Raw genomic sequence first — 18,013 nt, 5'->3', positions numbered from 1 at the left:
GTTGACGTTTTGAAATATTCTAAAAATATTTTCGGTTATGAATCGCGACTCTTTGATTCGAAGACGAATCAAACAACCATTAAGTTGGTTCCTTATTTGAAAATTTCGAATATTCGCACACCCAAACTAAAAGGTTAAGGATAGAAATAAAAGAACCACACACACACACACACGAATAACACGTTTACACCCATATCACATGTTAAGACTTCAGCGAACAACTTGGAAAGTAAATATATTTCATAAACGATACAAGCACAGCATCCGTCCTGTACTTTTTATGAGCACTTCCAAAGCTATTTTAGGTTATTGAACATCTTCTTGAAGTTGATTATGGCTGGCTTGTAAATTTCGTCAAAGTAAGGCTGCTCGTGCTTGACTCGGTCGTAGTAGCTTGCGAGCTTGGGAAACTTGGAAGGGTCAACGAACTTGCTCTGAAATGCACAATAACCGGAGAAGCATTAACATCTAAGGTCAAGTGCAGAGTAGACAAATGCTTGAATTTGATATAGGCAGCTCGTAGGCACAGGCAGCAATCTCTAGTTCATTAGATCCACTGCTAGACAATGCAAAGGGAAAGAAAGGGCAACATAAAAGAGATGCAGACTGAAAAGACCAAACTGTTTCAGATTAGCTGGAAATCGCACTTCATTCACAAATATAGCCTAACAGCGTGACTTGCTAAACAAGGCGATGTTGTCATTGCGTCGGTTGCAAGGCACCGGTCTCAAGGACACCGCATACACCTACTACTAAGCGAGGCACAGTATGACACCGTTAAGAATTAGGCTTGTGGAAATACCTTCAGAAAACCAAGGCGCATACAAAAGAATAGCTGCCAAGAAGGCGCAATGAAATAGCCGCACTCCTTACCTCTCTTGTGGGGGAAAAGCATGCTCGTCGACTACCTACATATCGAGTAACCATACGCGTAATAAGCCTACCAATGTGCATAATAAACTTGTAAAGCACTTCAGATGGAAGCCATAAGTTTAATATATGCTCACAGAAAGCCCGTGAAGCATGTGTTTGAAAGTAGCATATACTTTTTTCATACGCAACAGCGCGTACTTCCTGGCTAGAAAGCTGATACGGTAACACCACGTGCAAGAAAAGCAGGCTCTAGTCGTTTATTGTCACCTCTAACTGCTAATTCAGCTTAGAAATTGCTACGTCATGTTTTATTCCTGTCATATGAAACCACAAAATACTGATCCAATCGGTGAAACGAGGAGAGAAAATTTTGAACATCATAGTATACTGTAAGTGAATGCAACCGCTTAGAAAAGTAGAACACAACAAGGCGGATTGCTGTTGATGCATTTTAGGCTTCAAGTCTGGGCTTCCATACAAAATTAACCTCAAAGAGTCTTCCGCCTTGGCACATGCTCGCAGTATTTGTGCCAAGAAGGTTCTATGAAGATTTTGCTTCCCTTCGATCTGAACATTCTATCAGGAAGGGGACGCCAAACTGCAACCCAACTGTCGAGAGTTGGTGTGTTACAGCGGAGTCCACATGTCCCTTTGGAACTACAGTTCAGCAGAGGTTTCACTGCAGGAGAGGCTTCTCTCGAGGTTTACCGCAGATGCCCATTTCAGGGTAACTATGTCATCGCCCTACCCCGCTCAGCGAAGGCGAGCACACATACATCGAGTCGGCGCATACGTGTAGCCATCTATACAACCGTTCCAGATGTTCCGGTAAACGCTTCTGTTCTTAAGGAAATTACGAACAGAAACCACAAACGCTACCTAAATATCGTCACTGCAACAAATACCATACGCCTCCAAGTGCCTCACTCCTTTCAAAATCCGAATTCATTGTTTTCTTGGCAGTTTCTGCCGTTTTGAAGTAAATAGTTGGCTTTTTGGTTGTTTATTTTCGGCCGTTTTTGTACTCTTACTGGCGCGTGCGTCGCCTAACGCCAACAAGCTCTTTGTCACACACGACCGCGCTGCTGCGCGAAAGCTCTGTGGTGTTTGAGGTTTCGATGCTGCAGTCAATGCAGGAACTGCGTCACGTTTTGTGTCGCGAAGTATTAACGCGACAGCATTAAGTACCCTGTGTTGCAGAAAATCCGGTGTCGATGTCGGCGGCGTTGTCCGTGAGAGAGAGATCATCCCGACCCACGCAGGCCCTCCGCATGGCGCAGAGGCGCTACTGGACTAATTGAATTTCTGAAGTAAAATGCGTCAGAAAATTCGTAAAGTATGACATACACACAGCCTACAAACACGATAGCGTTGGATTGTAATTTGAATATAGGAGGGAACCTAATTCCGTTAGGCAGAAACTCAAGCGCAAGCCCCTTTACCACTTAACGCTTGAGGTCTGTCTTAGTGGGAGCGGCGTACCCCGTTCGGTCCCTTGCAACGCCATCTAGATGGCGCTCGCCTCCGCACATGCGCGGCAGTAGCAGCACCCGCCGTTCGTGGGAAAGCAATAAAATGAACCACAAAGTTCACCTGCGTTCGCCTCAAGCATTTTCATGTAAACATTACGGTTACATAAGCTGCCGTTGCCCGGTAGTGTGAGAAGCAGTCAGGCATCTTTGAATGTTATCGCGTGCCAATCTTAAAGGGGAAGCTTAAGCGCCTCCAAGTTTCTTTCTTGACTTCTTGTCCACGTTCTGTAATAATCTTCCCTCATAGGTTATAGACACATCAATACCATGTGCCTGCAAAACTACTAGCGACTACTTTCTGTGCTTCTATAGCACTTAACGGCTGCACATTTTCTGGTCACGTAGTTTGGATCAGCAATCAAATGTTGCTTTTCTGTTTTTTCCGAGCAGAAAAAGTTGTCCGCGTTCTTTCACAAAAAGAAAATTGATAACATGGGGTTTCTGAAAAAGGTTCGGTTGAACAATTTGTTGTGGTGCTAAGGCGAAAAATGTAAATTTAATGCAAGTACAATTTCCCCTTTCGAGTACGTTTGGAAAGGAAACATGCCCTCCTTCAATAATTTAACTTGTTCGATGCATTCAGAAGTGTGCTCAATAAGCAGATCTGAAAGCAATTTCCTGCTTTCTTAAGAACACCGCACAAATTTGTTTAAAATGGCGTGGTTATTTATCCCTTCAAATATTACAAGAACTGCAAATATTCAGGCAGTTTTGATAGAAAGAATGTAGTGATTCTCTTAAACCTGGTTGGCTTGTATCAAGTTGAGACATTGGAAAAGTGTAAACTACAGTATTGGAGTGCCTGAGGCTGGTAGAGTATTAGCAATAATTTTTAGTTTATACGTAAATAAAACTACATCTGTTTTGTAACAGATTTATACTGTACTACATTCAGACGTTTGTACATCTTGGTTGCAATAGACAACGCTAATACCTATTCTAATTCCTCCCTTTAATTGTTGGAAAGTCTACACCTAAATCCCCTTATTTTTTAAATATTTACTCATATCAGTTAAAAACACACATCTTTAATCTAAAATACGCCGTTAAGATTTGACACAATTTATTAACTTTAGTGCCAAAAACGGCACCTCTAATGTAACTTAATCGGTGGCCAATGTAAATGATTTCCGTATTTGGCGCCCTTTTATTTGGTGCAGTTCTCGAGATTGCGTTCTGTAATTATTGCTTTGCGAACGTTTGGCAGGCGAAGATAGGCTGGTGACTGACCATCTTTACGAATCAGCGTATTATTGTGATTGAGGTGGTGCAAGCAGAAATAACCATTACCTCAAGGGGTACGATGAGGCGTGCGGTCAAGGAGATATCGGCGAGGGTGAAATTGTCGCCGACCGCGAACTTGCCGTCACCGATCAGGTGTTCCAGTCCTCTGAGGACATTCTGTTCAAATGCCGTAATCTCCTCAGTCGTCGGCTTGGTCTTCTCATAGACTCGAGGACGCTGCACCAAACAAATGTACACACTGTGATGAGTAGTGCGCGACACAATGCGGTGACTTTTGTGGTGCGCGACGGTGGTGCGCGACGGTGATATTTGTAGTGTGCGACAAGGTGCGGTGGTTGGAGACAAGGAGCTGATGACAAGGAGAGCGCGCGCCGAGGCGAATTTGGAAAACGACGACGCCGAAGACCGCCCGGCGCGTGAACACGCGGCACAAGAAAAGAAATCAAAAGAAAAAAAAAGCCAATCCAATCACAAAAGAACACGGAGCCTCGAGCAGCCAATCTGAAATCAAAAAAATTAAATTATAGGGTTTTACGTGCCAAAACCATTTCTGATTATGAGGCACGCCGTAGTGGGGGACTCCGGAAGTTTGGACCACCTGGGGTTCTTTAACGTGCACCTAAATCTAAGTACACGGGTGTTTTCGCATTTCGCCCCCATCGAAATGCGGCCGCCGTGAAATCAGAAATCGACGAATCGACCAGAGCAGCAGAAAAAGGAGCCGCGCTGGCAGTAGGGGGAGAAGTTCCAGAAGCGACACCAGGACAAGGTCGGCCACCGGATCGGGAGCTGAAGACGGCCGTCGGGTTCCGGACCCGAGCCACCAGGACTTCACCCGGCCGGGGCCTCCTGCCAACCCGATCCTGGGAGTCGCACAATGCAGATAACTCGTGGCCCTGAAAATTTTCCTACACAATTCCAAGAAAATTCTTCAACTCTTGCAAATAACCGACATGGCCGCTATGCCATGTAAGATTAACTTAGCCGTCACATTATCGGACTGAGGACACCAGGCGATTCCGGGCTCATTCTCAGAGCCTCTTGTAATGCCTTCAATGGAAGGAGAAAGTACAGGTACTCAGCTATATTCATTTAACCAGTAAGTAACGATTACATCTCAAGCGTTTCCGCGCATGGATCCTCATTTCTTTCATGTTTAAACTGCGCGCGCAATTTATTTATCAAGAACACCGGTAAACATGCCCGGAACGCTTTTGAGCGCTGCTAGTCGTATTCATCATCATCATCATCATCATCATCAGCCTATATTTATGTCCACTGCAGGACGAAGGCCTCTCCCTGCGATCTCCAATTACCCCTGTCTTGCGCTAGCGTATTCCAACTTGCGCCTGCGAATTTCCTAACCTCATCATCCCACCTGATTTTCTGCCGTCCTCGACTGCGCTTCCCTTCTCTTGGTATCCATTCTGTAACCCTAATGGTCCACCGGTTATCCATCCTACGCATTACATGGCCTGCCCAGCTCCATTTCTTCCGCTTAATGTCAACTAGAATATCGTCTACCCCCGTTTGTTCTCTGATCCACACCGCTCTCTTCCTGTCTCTTAACGTTACTCCTAAGATTTTTCGTTCCATTGCTCTTTGTGCGGTCCTTAACTTGTTCTCGAGCTTCTTTGTTAACCTCCAAGTTTCTGCCCCGTATGTTAGCACCGGTATAATGCAATGATTTTACACTTTTCTTTTCAACGACAGTGGTAAGCTCCCAGTCAGGATTTGGCAATGCCTGCCGTATGCACTCCAACCTAATTTTATTCTTCTGTAAATTTCTTTCTCATGATCAGGGTCCCCTGTGAGTAATTGACCTAGATAAACATATTCCTTTACAGATTCTAGAGGCTGACTGGCGATCCTGAATTCTTGTTCGCTTGCCAGGCTATTGAACATTATCTTTGTCTTCTGCATATTCATCTTCAACCCAATTCTTGCACTTTCTCGATGAAGGTCCTCAATCATTTGTTGTAATTCCTCTCCATTGTTGCTCAATAGGACAATGTCATCTGCAAACCGAAGGTTGTTGAGATATTCGCCATCGATCCTCACTCCTAATTCTTCCCAGTCTAAGAGCTTGAATACTTCTTCTAAGCATGCAGTGAATAGCATTGGAGAGATTGTGTCTCCTTGCCTGACCCCTTTCTTGATAGGTATCTTTCTACTTTCTTGTGGAGAACCAAGGTAGCTGTGGAATCCTTGTAGATATTTGCCAAGATATTCACGTATGCCTCCTCCACTCCTTGATTACGCAATGCCTCTATGACTGCTGATATCTCTACTGAATCGAATGCCTTTTCATAATCTATGAAAGCCATATAGAGAGGTTGATTGTACTCCGCAGATTTCTCGATTACCTGATTGATGGCATGGATATGGTCCATCGTAGAATATCCCTTCCTGAAGCCAGCCTGTTCTCTTGGTTGACTGAAGTCAAGTGTTGTCCTGATTCTATTGGAAATTATCTTGGTGAATATTTTATACAATACTGAAAGCAAGCTAATGGGTCTGTAATTCTTCAATTCTTTAACGTCTCCTTTCTTATGGATAAGTATAATGTTGGCGTTCTTCCAGCTCTCTGGTACACTTGAAGTTGTGAGGCATTTCGTATAAAGGGCCGCAAGCTTTTCAAGCATGATATCTCCTCCATCTTTGATTAAATCTACTGTTATTCCATCTTCTCCAGGCGCTTTTCCCCTGGTCATGTCTTTCAAGGCCCTTCTAACTTCATCGCTAGTTATAGAAGGAGCTTCTGTATCCAGTTCATCACTATTTCGAATGGAAGAAGCTTGGTTGTTTTGGCTACTGTACAGGTCAGTATAGAATTCTTCTGCTGCTTTTACTATGTCATCGAAATTGCTGATGATATTACTATGCTTATCTTTCAGTGCATACATCTTGCCTTGTCCTATGCCTAGTTTTCTTCTTACTGATTTCATGCTGCGTCCATATTTTACGGCTTCCTCAATTTTTCCTCAAATTTCGAATATCCCTTACTTTCTTCTTGTTGATCAGTTTTGACAGTTCAGCGAATTCTATCTGATCTCTTGGGTTGGACACTTTCATGTTTTGTCGTTTCTTTATTAGGTCCTTTGTTTCTTGGGAGAGCTTCCCTACAGGTTGCTTTGGTGCCTTACCTCCCACTTCAATTGCTGCTTCTGAGATCAGCCTAGTTACGGTTTCGTTCATTATCTCTATGTTATCTTCATCTTCCTGTTCTAAAGCTGCATATTTGTTTGCGAGCACCAGCATGAATTGGTCTGCTTTTACCCTTACTGCCTCTAGGTTGGCTAGTCGTATTAGCAGCTATCAAATCTGTAAGGTATTGCCTGACGTATTCTAGATGTATAGGTCTGAGGCATTTCACTGACAAGATATTAGACTTATCTTGATAACATCACAACCTGGGTAACCCACCATGCTGGAGTGGTTGATTTAGGGCTGAGCTGCTATAGGATGCGGAATGATCCCAGCCGCGATGGACGCATTTCGATGTCTACCAAATGTGAAAACGCCCTTTACCATGCATTGGGTGCACGTTAAAGAAGCCCAGGTTGTCAAAGTTAATCCGGAGTGGCCTACTATGGTGTGCCCCATAATTATATTGTGTTTCTGGAATACAAAACCCTGAAAAAATAAAAAAAAAAGATTCGGTACTTACGATGAACACGGCCGATTCACTGTGGATTGTAGTCACAGCTGCTGAGAGAATTTGGTCGATCCGGGTGCGAGTCTTGATACAGGCCGGGTAGAGCTCCGAATTGGGGGCGTACTTGCGGAGCAAGTAGTAGGCAATGGCATTGCTGCGAAGGTAAGTATATACTGTGTATGTGTGCTTGTATGTTCTTTTCAATTCATATAATTTTTTATTCGCAAGGAGCCTACAGCGGAAGTGGGCCTGCTGACCGGGTTTAGGTGAAGAAATAGACGTTACTTGGTGGCACGACCAATCGCAATCTCCAGGTAGGTATTGACTAATTAAATAAGACTACAGTTTAGGGCATGTTGCGATTGTCAAATTGAAGCAGAACTATAATGGAACTAGTGCCTAGTTGGAGATATCGGTCACCAAAATATCCTAAAATTATCACCGACGATTAGGATACTTCCTAATGCGACATTTGAGCGCAGCTCTATACGTGGTTTCAGTTCGCCATTTAATGGCTGGCGCGGACACTCTGTCTCCTGCGGCATTTTACAAACAGAGCAAAGTGTGGCGCGACGGCCTCGTTAATCGTGAGATTGGGAGAGGCAGCGCGAGGGTTACGCGTGGGCACAATTTACAGCAGCCGCCGCAGACAGACATCCACTCATGCAGCGCTTTGTTTCGCTACATAGTACCGGTGGCCACCCTCGCCGCATGCCTTATCGTTGGCGTCAATGGTGAACCGACGACGCGCGCTACTCTGGCGCCATCTGGTAGCCATCGTCGCCGCAGAGCCAGTCTTGCGCGGCACACGCTTTTCTTCTCATGTTTTCACACTACTCTCCTTCTCCACTTTCACCCTCGCGCTCTCTTCGCTACCACCGTCTCTTATCCCCCAGCGCGCTCCGCGTTCGCTCTTTCATCCTTCGCTTTACTTGTTCGTACGGTTACGGTGAGGACGCCTACATTCGCCGCAGGAACGAACGCCATGAGCTGCGCTTTAAAATGCATTCATGCGAGAGCTGAGATCATCCTTATCTCTTTGACGTTCGCTTTTAGGAAGACTTAGCCCAAATTCCAATCTATTAATTAGCACCCATTAAAGACGGATATTTCTAAAATGGTACTGCTCGTACTATTACTGCTAAACAAACTTGACACCACTAATTCTTGACTTCAATTTCAGGAATGGTTAATGTGTTCAATAATTAATAAAGAAATCATTCCGCCCGAAAATACGTCTCGATGAATTTCGACGGTAATGCGATTAGTATTGAAGCAGCGTAGAGACAGACTCTATTTCCGCCGCCGAAATGCGTCGTGTATGATACGTGTACGCTGCCAGACTCCGCTCACACGGCGCCATCTAGTGACAATGCCGCGAAGAACAGGCATTGCGTATATGAGGACGTGTATGAGGAAAAAAAATGTCTGTATATAAATGACGGGGGTTTGATACCGCCCTCAACTACGGAAATGTTTACGATTTCTTTTTTAATCATGGCAGAGCGGCACACACCCAGTGACACAAGTTGGCGTGTAAGAAGTTGAGGCCGTGGCCTACCTAGTGACTCGACTTGGGGTCGTTAGAGAAAAACGATTAGAGGCGGACATAGACGCATCGATTGATGCCGAGAAGTACGTAAAGTATCTTAAGAACAATCACATTATTTTCCTACATGTATATTTCAATTATTCATAGAAGGCCGTTACGGTTATTTCATAAATGCGCCTGTGAGGGTGGAACACTACTATGTCTCACAGACGACTTCGTAAAATTCTGTTCGAAAAAAAAAGTCTGTATAAAGCAAACAAAACGCAAATCTCTCATATGGCTTAGAAAACGAAGCAGACTATAGTTTCATTTTTTTTCTGTCATCAGCGATATATGTTCTTTAACAGCTTTTCTGTTGGAGCACAGACCTTCGGCATGTATTGATGGTGCTGCAAATGTGGAGGTAAGTCAGGGCCATGTACCATTTCCGGAGGATGTTTGCAACATCGGTTTCCAGGGCAATCATGTCGATAGCGAAGAGCACGGCTGTGCAGCCCATTCCTGGCTTAAAACAATACTCGATGAAAATTCCAAAATGGGAATAAACCAGTGACTTCACGATCACCAAAAATGATTAACAAGGAATGTAGCAGTTCTTTTCTTTATCAATGAGCTGATTGTGGCACACAGCTTTGTCTGAGCTCACACCGGCATTTGTCAAAGCGAACTAGCCGCGCGTATCACGACCTGGCAGCTCGGAACACATGTGGACAAGAAGCATCTTAAAATTAAGACACCACTCCTTCATTCACAAGTCATGTACCATCACCTTCATGCACAAGCCAAATCAAAAATATGGCTTCGGCTCTTTTATCACTTTTCCGTTGTTTCCCTTCTCCTTATATTGTAACGTAGATCGAAGACGGAGTCTTGAAAAATAGATGCTTCTCTTTAATGGCGGGCCAGAAGAAGAACGTGCAGCCTACGCGCTTCGTCGTCTTTCACGGCGCCGACCTTTGCGCGCGCCGTCCCGCTGTGCGTGAGCCCCACATCATTGTGTCAATTGCCCCCCGTGCGAAAAGCGACCGTCTCGGTCGCGTCAAAAAGTTCTGTCAGCCATGACAAGAAATGCAGTTCCTCAGGTGCATCTGGGCGTTCACGTACGCGCATGGTATGGTTTCATGCGTACCACATGAACAACTTCAGCGCGAGGACGACGACGGAGCGAACCGGGGTCGGAACTGCAGGGGACGACTTCGTAAGTGACGTCGCTGAGGCGGCGTGTAACCTTGTAGGGACCGAAATACTGGCGGAGCAACTTTTCCGAGAGTCCACGGCGACGGATGGGCGTCCAGACCCACACGCAGTCGCCGGTATTGTAATGGACGTCGCGGCGACCCTGGTTGTATCGAAGGGTGTCGGTATGCTGTTGGCTCCGGATACGATGTCGAGCAAGCTGGCGGGCTTCTTCGGCTCGTTGTACGAACTCTTCCACGTGTTCGCTGGTCGGGCTAATATCATCCACAGGTAGCATGGCGTCAAGTGTTGACGTGACGTGGCGCCCGTATACAAGTTCGAACGGCGTAAACTGTGTAGTCTCTTGTACAGCAGTGTTATACGCGAAGGTGACATAGGGTAAAATCTCGTCCCACATTTTGTGCTCTACGTCGACATACATGGAGAGCATATCAGCCAGCGTTCTGTTCAGACGTTCCGTTAATCCATTGGTTTGAGGGTGATAGGCAGTGCTCTTGCGGTGAGAGCTATGTGTTAGCTGGAGAACGTCCTGCATAAGTTCGGCTGTAAATGCTGTACCGCGATCCGTGATGACAGCAGAAGGCGCACCATGTCGCAGGACGATGTGGTGAACGAAGAACTTGGCCACTTCATACGAGTTTGCTTGCGGAATAGCTTTGGTTTCGGCGTACCGGGTTAAGTAGTCGGTAGCGACGACTACCCATCTGTTGCGCGAAGAGGTCACTGGGAATGGCCCAAGTAGATCCATTCCTATTTGTTGGAACGGTGCTTGAGGAGGGTCCACAGGGTGGAGAAAGCCAGCCGGTTTAAAGGGCGGTTTCTTGCGGCGCTGACAATCGCGGCAGGTCTTCACGTAGCGTTGAACAGAAGAAAAAAGCCGGGGCCAGTAATACTTCTGTCGTATCCTTGCTAATGTCTTAGCGAATCCCAGGTGTCCCGCGCATGGCTCATCATGGCAGGCTTGCAAAATGTCTTGGCGCAGCGCCGACGGCACGACAAGGAGGTACGTATTTGGACCGCTTCCGCAGTTTTTCCTGTAAAGGACGTTGTTGCGCAAACAGTACGATGATAAGCCGCGCACGAGCGAGCGAGGTAAAACACCTTCAACTCCTTGAAGGTGCTCGATCAGCGGCAGCAGCTCAGGGTCAGCGCACTGGTGCTCAGCCATCTTTACGGCGTCGACAACGCCGACAAATGGCAAGTCATAGTCAGGGTCCGACGATGTCGTAGGGAGCGGTGCGCGGGACAAACAGTAAGCGTCACTGTGCTTCCTTCCAGATCGGTAGACAACGGTAACGTCGTACTCTTGTAAGCGCAGGCTCCAACGGGCTAGTCTGCCTGAAGGATCCTTGAGGTTGGCAAGCCAGCACAAGGCGTGGTGATCGCTGACAGCCTTAAAGGGTCTACCGTACAAGTAGGGTCGGAATTTACTAATTGCCCACACAACCGCTAAGCATTCTTTTTCAGTGGTTGAGTAGTTTTTCTCAGCCCTGGTGAGACTGCGGCTTGCATAAGCAATAGTACGTTCCGCACCATCTTGCCACTGCACAAGAACTGCGCCGAGACCCGCATTGCTGGCGTCAGTATGGATTTCTGTGTCTGCGTCTTCGTCGAAATGAGCAAGTATTGGGGCAGCTTGCAAACGCTGGCGCAATTCATTGAACGACTGCTGCTGCTCGTCCGCCCAAATGAATGGCACATCGTCGCGTGTAAGCCGTGTGAGAGGCTCAGCAATTGTCGAGAATCCCTCGACAAAGCGTCTATAATAGGCGCACAAACCAAGGAAGCGTTGGACAGCCTTCTTGTCTGTGGGTGGTGAAAACTCGGCGACGGCAGCTAACTTGTCGGGGTCTGGTCGGACGCCTTGAGGACCAACGACATGGCCGAGAAATTTGAGCTCTTGGAACCCAAAGTAGCATTTTTCGGGCTTGATGGTGAGGTCGGCAGTACGGATCGCAGCGAGGACGCTCTCGAGTCGTGCGAGGTGCTCATCGAACGTGCTCGAGAACACGACGACGTCGTCCAAGTATACGAGGCAGGTTTGCCATTTGAGTTCAGCAAGCACGGTATCCATCATCCGCTGAAAGGCGGCAGGTGCGGAACAGAGACCGAAGGGGAGAACTGTGAACTCATAAAGGCCGTCAGGTGTCACAAACGCTGTTTTTTCACGATCCTGTTCATCAACTTCGATTTGCCAATATCCGGATTTAAGATCCAACGAAGAAAAGAACTTGGCATGTTGTAGACGATCCAATGCGTCGTCGATGCGTGGCAGTGGATAAACATCGCGCTTGGTGACACGGTTCAACTTTCTGTAATCTACACAGAAGCGTAACGTGTTGTCTTTCTTTCTGACTAACACTACAGGGGAGGCCCACGGGCTTGTGGACGGCTGGATCACGTCGTCTTGGAGCATCTCTTTCACCTGCTGCTTGATCGCTTCCCTTTCCACTGGAGACACTCTGTAAGGATGCTGGCGAACAGGACGTGCGGATTCATCCGTAATAATGCGGTGCTTTGTGATGGACGTACGCCGTACTTTGGACGACGTTGAAAAACAGTCGGCAAACTCGTTCACGAGACTCAGTAGTCGGTATTTCTGATGGTTTGGCAGCGTATCGTTAACGTGAATCCGTTCGTTTAGGCTGGGTAACTCAGATTGCTGAGACGATGCGATTTCCAATGTGCCAATGTCAGTAACATGAATGATTTCTCGAAGAAATGCGATTGTCGTTCCTCATGGTACATGCCGATACTCGTTGCTAAAGTTTGTTAGCAAAACGACTGAACATTTGTTTTGCACCTCAAGAAGTCCTCTGGCTATGCAAATGTGGCGCTCAAGAAGCAGGGGGATGTTTGCCTCAGCAATTCCTTCGGCGACGTCCTCCATGTCGCATCGGACAAGGGTAAGCACACTGCTCTTGGGTGGCAACGTGACGTGATCGTCTGCAACGCGTAGTGCGATGTCACGGTCGTTGTCATTACTGTGCGCTATGGCTTGCGTAGTAGCGAAACTGACTCTAGACTCTTGCAGGTCGATGATAGCGCCGTTCGCCTGAAGGAAATCCATGCCGAGTATAAGGTCCTTTGAACATTCAGGAAGAATGACGAAGTCGCCGATGTACGTGAAGCCTCGAATGTTGACTCGTGCCGTGCACCGGCCCATTGGGGTTAAGAGGTGCCCTCCCGCAGTACGAATCTGAGTTCCGGTCCATTGCGTCGAAACTTTGTTCAGCATACGTGCGAGATTCTGGCTGATGACAGACGTGTCCGCACCCGTGTCGATTAACGCCGTGACTTCGTGGTCATCTATGGTAACTGGCACGTCGCAAGATACTGACACCGAACTGCACCGATTTCTCTGCGTCTCAATTGCGTCATATCGCGGTCGTCGTAGTGGAGGATCTTCAGCGTTCGCAACGTCAGCGACCTCACCTCCGCAGGTCGCTGGACTCAGTTTTCCCGGGAAGCAGGGCTGGGTGAGCGACGCCTTGTTGCGCTCGGCGTGAAGAGGGGGCTGGAAGACCTGTTTCGGGCGGGTGACGGTGACCGGGTGTCATGGAATCGTGGGGCAAACGAGGTCCTGGCGTCCACGAGGTAGGCTTCAATCTCTAGAGGGCGTTCGCCATTTCGTGGGCACGGGGCGTTCAGTGAAAATCCACGGAGCCCAGCTCGGCGGTAAGGACATGCCCTGTAGAGGTGGTCGGCTTCACCGCAATGAAAACACAAGGGCCTCCGGTCTGCAGTGCGCCATACGTCGCTCTTGCGGGGTGGTCGCGCTTCAGCCATGAATGGCGTGCGGCGAGGCCTGACGTCGCCAGTTGCTTGTTCCACGGCGCGCACTCCATGGAAGTCCGGCACGTCGCTCACACCGTGAAAAGTCGGTGACAACGAACTTCGCGCAACTTCCGCATACGACATGCGAGGCTGTGGCTGCCGTATCTCGGGCTGTGGTGTCTCGCTTCGCTCTGGGACTTGCACTGCCTGCCTGATTTCCTCTCGGATGACCTCAGCCAGAGCAAGTCGCGGTACCGATGCCGGAGCCACCTGAAGCTTCTGGAGCTCTTCTCTAACAACAAGCCTAATGAGCTCCCGCAAGGCGTCGGTATTGTCAACAGGTATAGTGAGATGGTCACGTGATAGGGTCGACACGTCGCGGTTGTACTGCCTTGTTCGCTGCTGCAGTGCCTTTTCCATTGATGTGGCTTCCGCGAGAAACTCTGCAACGGTCCTTGGTGGGTTGCGTATCAGGCCTCCGAATAGCTCTTGCTTGACACCACGCATCAAGTTCCTGAGCTTCTTTTCTTCCGGCATGGACGGATCCGCGCGTCGGAAAAGTCGGCACATATCCTCGACAAACATTGCGACGCTTTCGTTCGGCCGCTGTACTCTCGCCTGAATTGCAGATTCAGCTCGCTCCTTGCGATCGAGGCTGGCATATGTGCTGATTAGCTGCCGTCGGAATTCGTCCCATGTTGATAGGGCCGCCTCACGGTTCTCAAACCATGTCCGCGCATAGTCCTCGAGGGCAAAGTAGGCGTTGCGTAGCTTGCGCTCCGGAGTCCAGCCGTTGAATTCTGCGACACGCTCAAAGTGATCGAGCCAGTCCTCAACATCCTCGAAGGTGTCCCCATGGAAGGATTTGGGGATTAGCGGCTGATTAAGCACGACCTCGGTCGGTGCAGTTGAGGAAGAAGACGGAACTGATGTACTCATCGTTCTGACTCGGTTGGGTAGAGGCTCGTGCTCCGGTGGCAGTCCTTGAAGTCGACGGCTTGTCCGTACGTGAACAGGAGTCAGCTCGACCGGACTTCGTACTGGGCTTGTAGGCGGGGTTCGATCTGGGAGTGGTAGCATGTACCCAGCACCTCCACCAGAAAAATGTAACGTAGATCGAAGACGGAGTCTTGAAAAATAGATGCTTCTCTTTAATGGCGGGCCAGAAGAAGAACGTGCAGCCTACGCGCTTCGTCGTCTTTCACGGCGCCGACCTTTGCGCGCGCCGTCCCGCTGTGCGTGAGCCCCACATCATTGTGTCAATATATAAAGAGACGGTTTGCAAACGCCGCTCCTTTATTGTTCCAATTGCAGCTGTGGGAATTGCAGAAATACAAAATCATCACTGCAGATAAAGAAAATCAATGCGAAACCATGTGTGGCTTTTTTTTTCGCGCATTTTTTCGGGTTGTCCCAAATCACAGCCTCCTAAGTTTTTGATGGTGCGCAAGTAACTAGGCAATAACAATAAGATTGGTTCTTAAAAGGCACTTGCACGATTTTGCATGGTGCACGTCATTGCTGACTGCAGCACACGGACCCACCAGTTTTTTCAAGCAGCCGTGGCCACGCTAAACCGCGCAGGCGATTGCATGCGCCTTCCACAATATACCTCAATCGAGCATCACTTCACGTTTTTGGTGCTCTTCACTTCTCTCAGTTAAATATACATGCATTTTTAGTTTACGTTCTTCTTGTAACGCTTGCAGTGGCCATGCGCCACCAGCTTCGACTACCGCGCATGGTACTCCTGTGACCGTAGTCTGTGTGGTTCCGTCACCGTGCCTGCAAGATATTGAGTTATAAACGAATTGATTGGTGGACAATCAGAACAAACATCCCACACTCGTTGTTCGGCCAGTTTTTGACAAAGAGAAAAATCCCGCAGCTTTTTTTTTTGGGGGGTGTTCTCAGATAAATCGCGTTAACGCTGTTCTTTATTGCGTTTGGATATTTGTGAACTTGTTATTTGAAACAATGATTGTTTTCATAACCAACACGGCAATTCTTTTTAACACCTTTATGACACAGCCGATTGGCGTGAGGTGGTAATCTGTTTTCTTCTCAACTTGTTTTCTCAGCCATTGTGGCAGGCGTTACACCTTAAATATTTGGTACTTTTCGCGACATAATTCGAATTGGCGAAATATATGCAGTGGAGACAGCAATATGTCATTTAAAGCAGCAGCGAAGAACTAAAATTGACCTTGTTACTGTTGAAAGTCAGCGCTGAAAAAAACCTTAGGAAAGAAAGGTAAAAGGGCATATAGAGAACCTAGAAGATATCAGGTTTCTAGGGAATGAGGACGTTGATACTCGAGCATCACATATATCTCCTATTATACAGATGTGTTACAGTTTATTACATTAAAACGGATAGGCGGGCTAGTTGGTTTGGCATCATAATGAAACTTTTGCGCACACAACACGAAACCACAACGAAGAAGTACACAAGGACTAGCACATGTGTCAGTCATCTTTCAATAGCATTGAATGACAAGGAAATTGACCTGATGAATAAGATGTGCTAGCGCAATGTTTTTGTTAAAGGTTTTATTTTTATGTAATAGATTACAAAATTCCCTTGTGCTCATGTGCAGTGATTGTGAGGTGCGTGTCGCGACCATATATATGTTTTTTCTTAGTGAATAAATGTCAGTTGTTAGTTTGCGCTAGTCCTTGTGTACTTCTTCGTTGTGGTTTCGTGTTGTGTGCGCAAAAGTTTCATTATGGTGTTACAGTTCCTTGACTTCTGAATCAACAACAATTCAGCACGGCCTCTAAATAATGTCTGAAGCCTTACCTTTCATAGACCACAAAACCTTCATCATCAATCGCTGGAACTTTGTGGAATGGATTGATCTGGAATCATCAAGAAAATGGGTTTCCGCCGGCGCAATTGTCCTAACATTCATCTCTAAATGCATGCTTTATAAGAAGCAAAATGTATTACTTCACCGTGCCTTTTTTATTTAAATAATTAAATTTTCTTCATAAACTGGTGATAACAATTACCAATTCGTTGACAGCACGTTGTGCAGACATGTACTAATGATATTATCGCATCACAAGTAATTTTCACAGTATAGGTTGTCAGAAGTCCTTGAACAAAGATTCCTCCGGCGTAAGGGCTTGGCTGTTCCTTTTGTAAGGCCACAAGTAGAAGAAACTATGAATAAAGTTATTGAAATATTTCGTGATAGAAAACAACAATGTTACTCAAGTCCAGGAACTCCACAGCTCTAATAAAATACATGCTCTATAGAAAGTGGAAGGACAGCTGCTACAAATCACAGTTATAGCACTTCATTTCGATGCAGAGACTCCATTATAACCATGTGCGTGCCTACCACTATATAACAGCACCGATAACGACAATAATAATAGAAGAAATAATACCTAATGCGGTTAAACTATTTCAGCAGTTGCGTGGCCAAAAAGAAACGAAAATAATGTACTTCAGGTCGAAAATAATACACGCTTAAGTTCTAGCTCATTGAAAACGTCCCCATGCAATACAATGTGAAGAAATGGCGAAATGGATAGCGAGACAATAATAGAAATGTCGTTTCGTTTATCTTAGATTGCAAACACAGAATTGAGATGTAGCACTATAAGCCGGGAAAAACACTGTTTTCGGGAACCGGTCATATAAGATAAAGCTCAAACGGCTAGTGTCTAACGACATATATTTATCGAATTGCGGCAGACCTTGAGGTATTCGTCGCTGAACTGCTCCTTGTTGGCGTAGTCCAAGTTCTTGAGCTTCAACTCAATGCCCAAATGCTTGGCGAGTGCGCGTACAAAGTTGCAGGGCGGACTCCCTATTATATTGTACAGAGTGATGGTCATGGCTCGGATCAAGTGTATGTGCGACCTTCCTTCCACTGGAAACCGACACCGAATGCTGTGAGACAGTCATCGCAAAGCCGATTTAAAGACCCCAATCCCATGGATGCTGCCGACGTAGTACCTGAATGGTATTGTCAATAAAATCCTTGAAAAGAGCACACGTACACAGCCGCAGCGCAAAGAATAGCGAAGCGAGCACTTACCGTTATGAGTTCTTGAATTAAAAAGAAAAAGAAACAAGCATGATCTACAGCTGTTTATTGTGGACGCATGACAAAAGCCAAGCGTAAATTATTCGTTTATGGGCGTGCAACGAAACCGGACATG

At 46.8% G+C, this 18,013-nt stretch overlaps 1 protein-coding gene across 1 annotated transcript; it reads right to left on the bottom strand.

Annotated features, from left to right (window-relative positions):
* Positions 1 to 276: 276 nt before the first annotated feature.
* LOC119445776 (glutathione S-transferase 1-1-like) lies at positions 277 to 17,769 on the bottom strand. Its single transcript, XM_037710053.2, has 5 exons — positions 17,546 to 17,769; positions 16,638 to 16,696; positions 7,321 to 7,462; positions 3,696 to 3,866; positions 277 to 434 (listed from the first exon to the last, which is right to left on the bottom strand). The coding sequence occupies exons 1-5, from the start codon at positions 17,684 to 17,686 to the stop codon at positions 297 to 299; spliced, it is 651 nt and encodes a 216-aa protein (XP_037565981.1). The 5' UTR covers positions 17,687 to 17,769; the 3' UTR covers positions 277 to 296.
* Positions 17,770 to 18,013: the final 244 nt, after the last annotated feature.

This window comes from Dermacentor silvarum, chromosome 3, assembly GCF_013339745.2.
Source record: "Dermacentor silvarum isolate Dsil-2018 chromosome 3, BIME_Dsil_1.4, whole genome shotgun sequence".
Classification (NCBI taxonomy): Eukaryota; Metazoa; Arthropoda; class Arachnida; order Ixodida; family Ixodidae; genus Dermacentor; species Dermacentor silvarum.
Note: the sequence above shows the minus strand (reverse complement) of the source record. Positions and strands in the feature narration are given on the sequence as shown.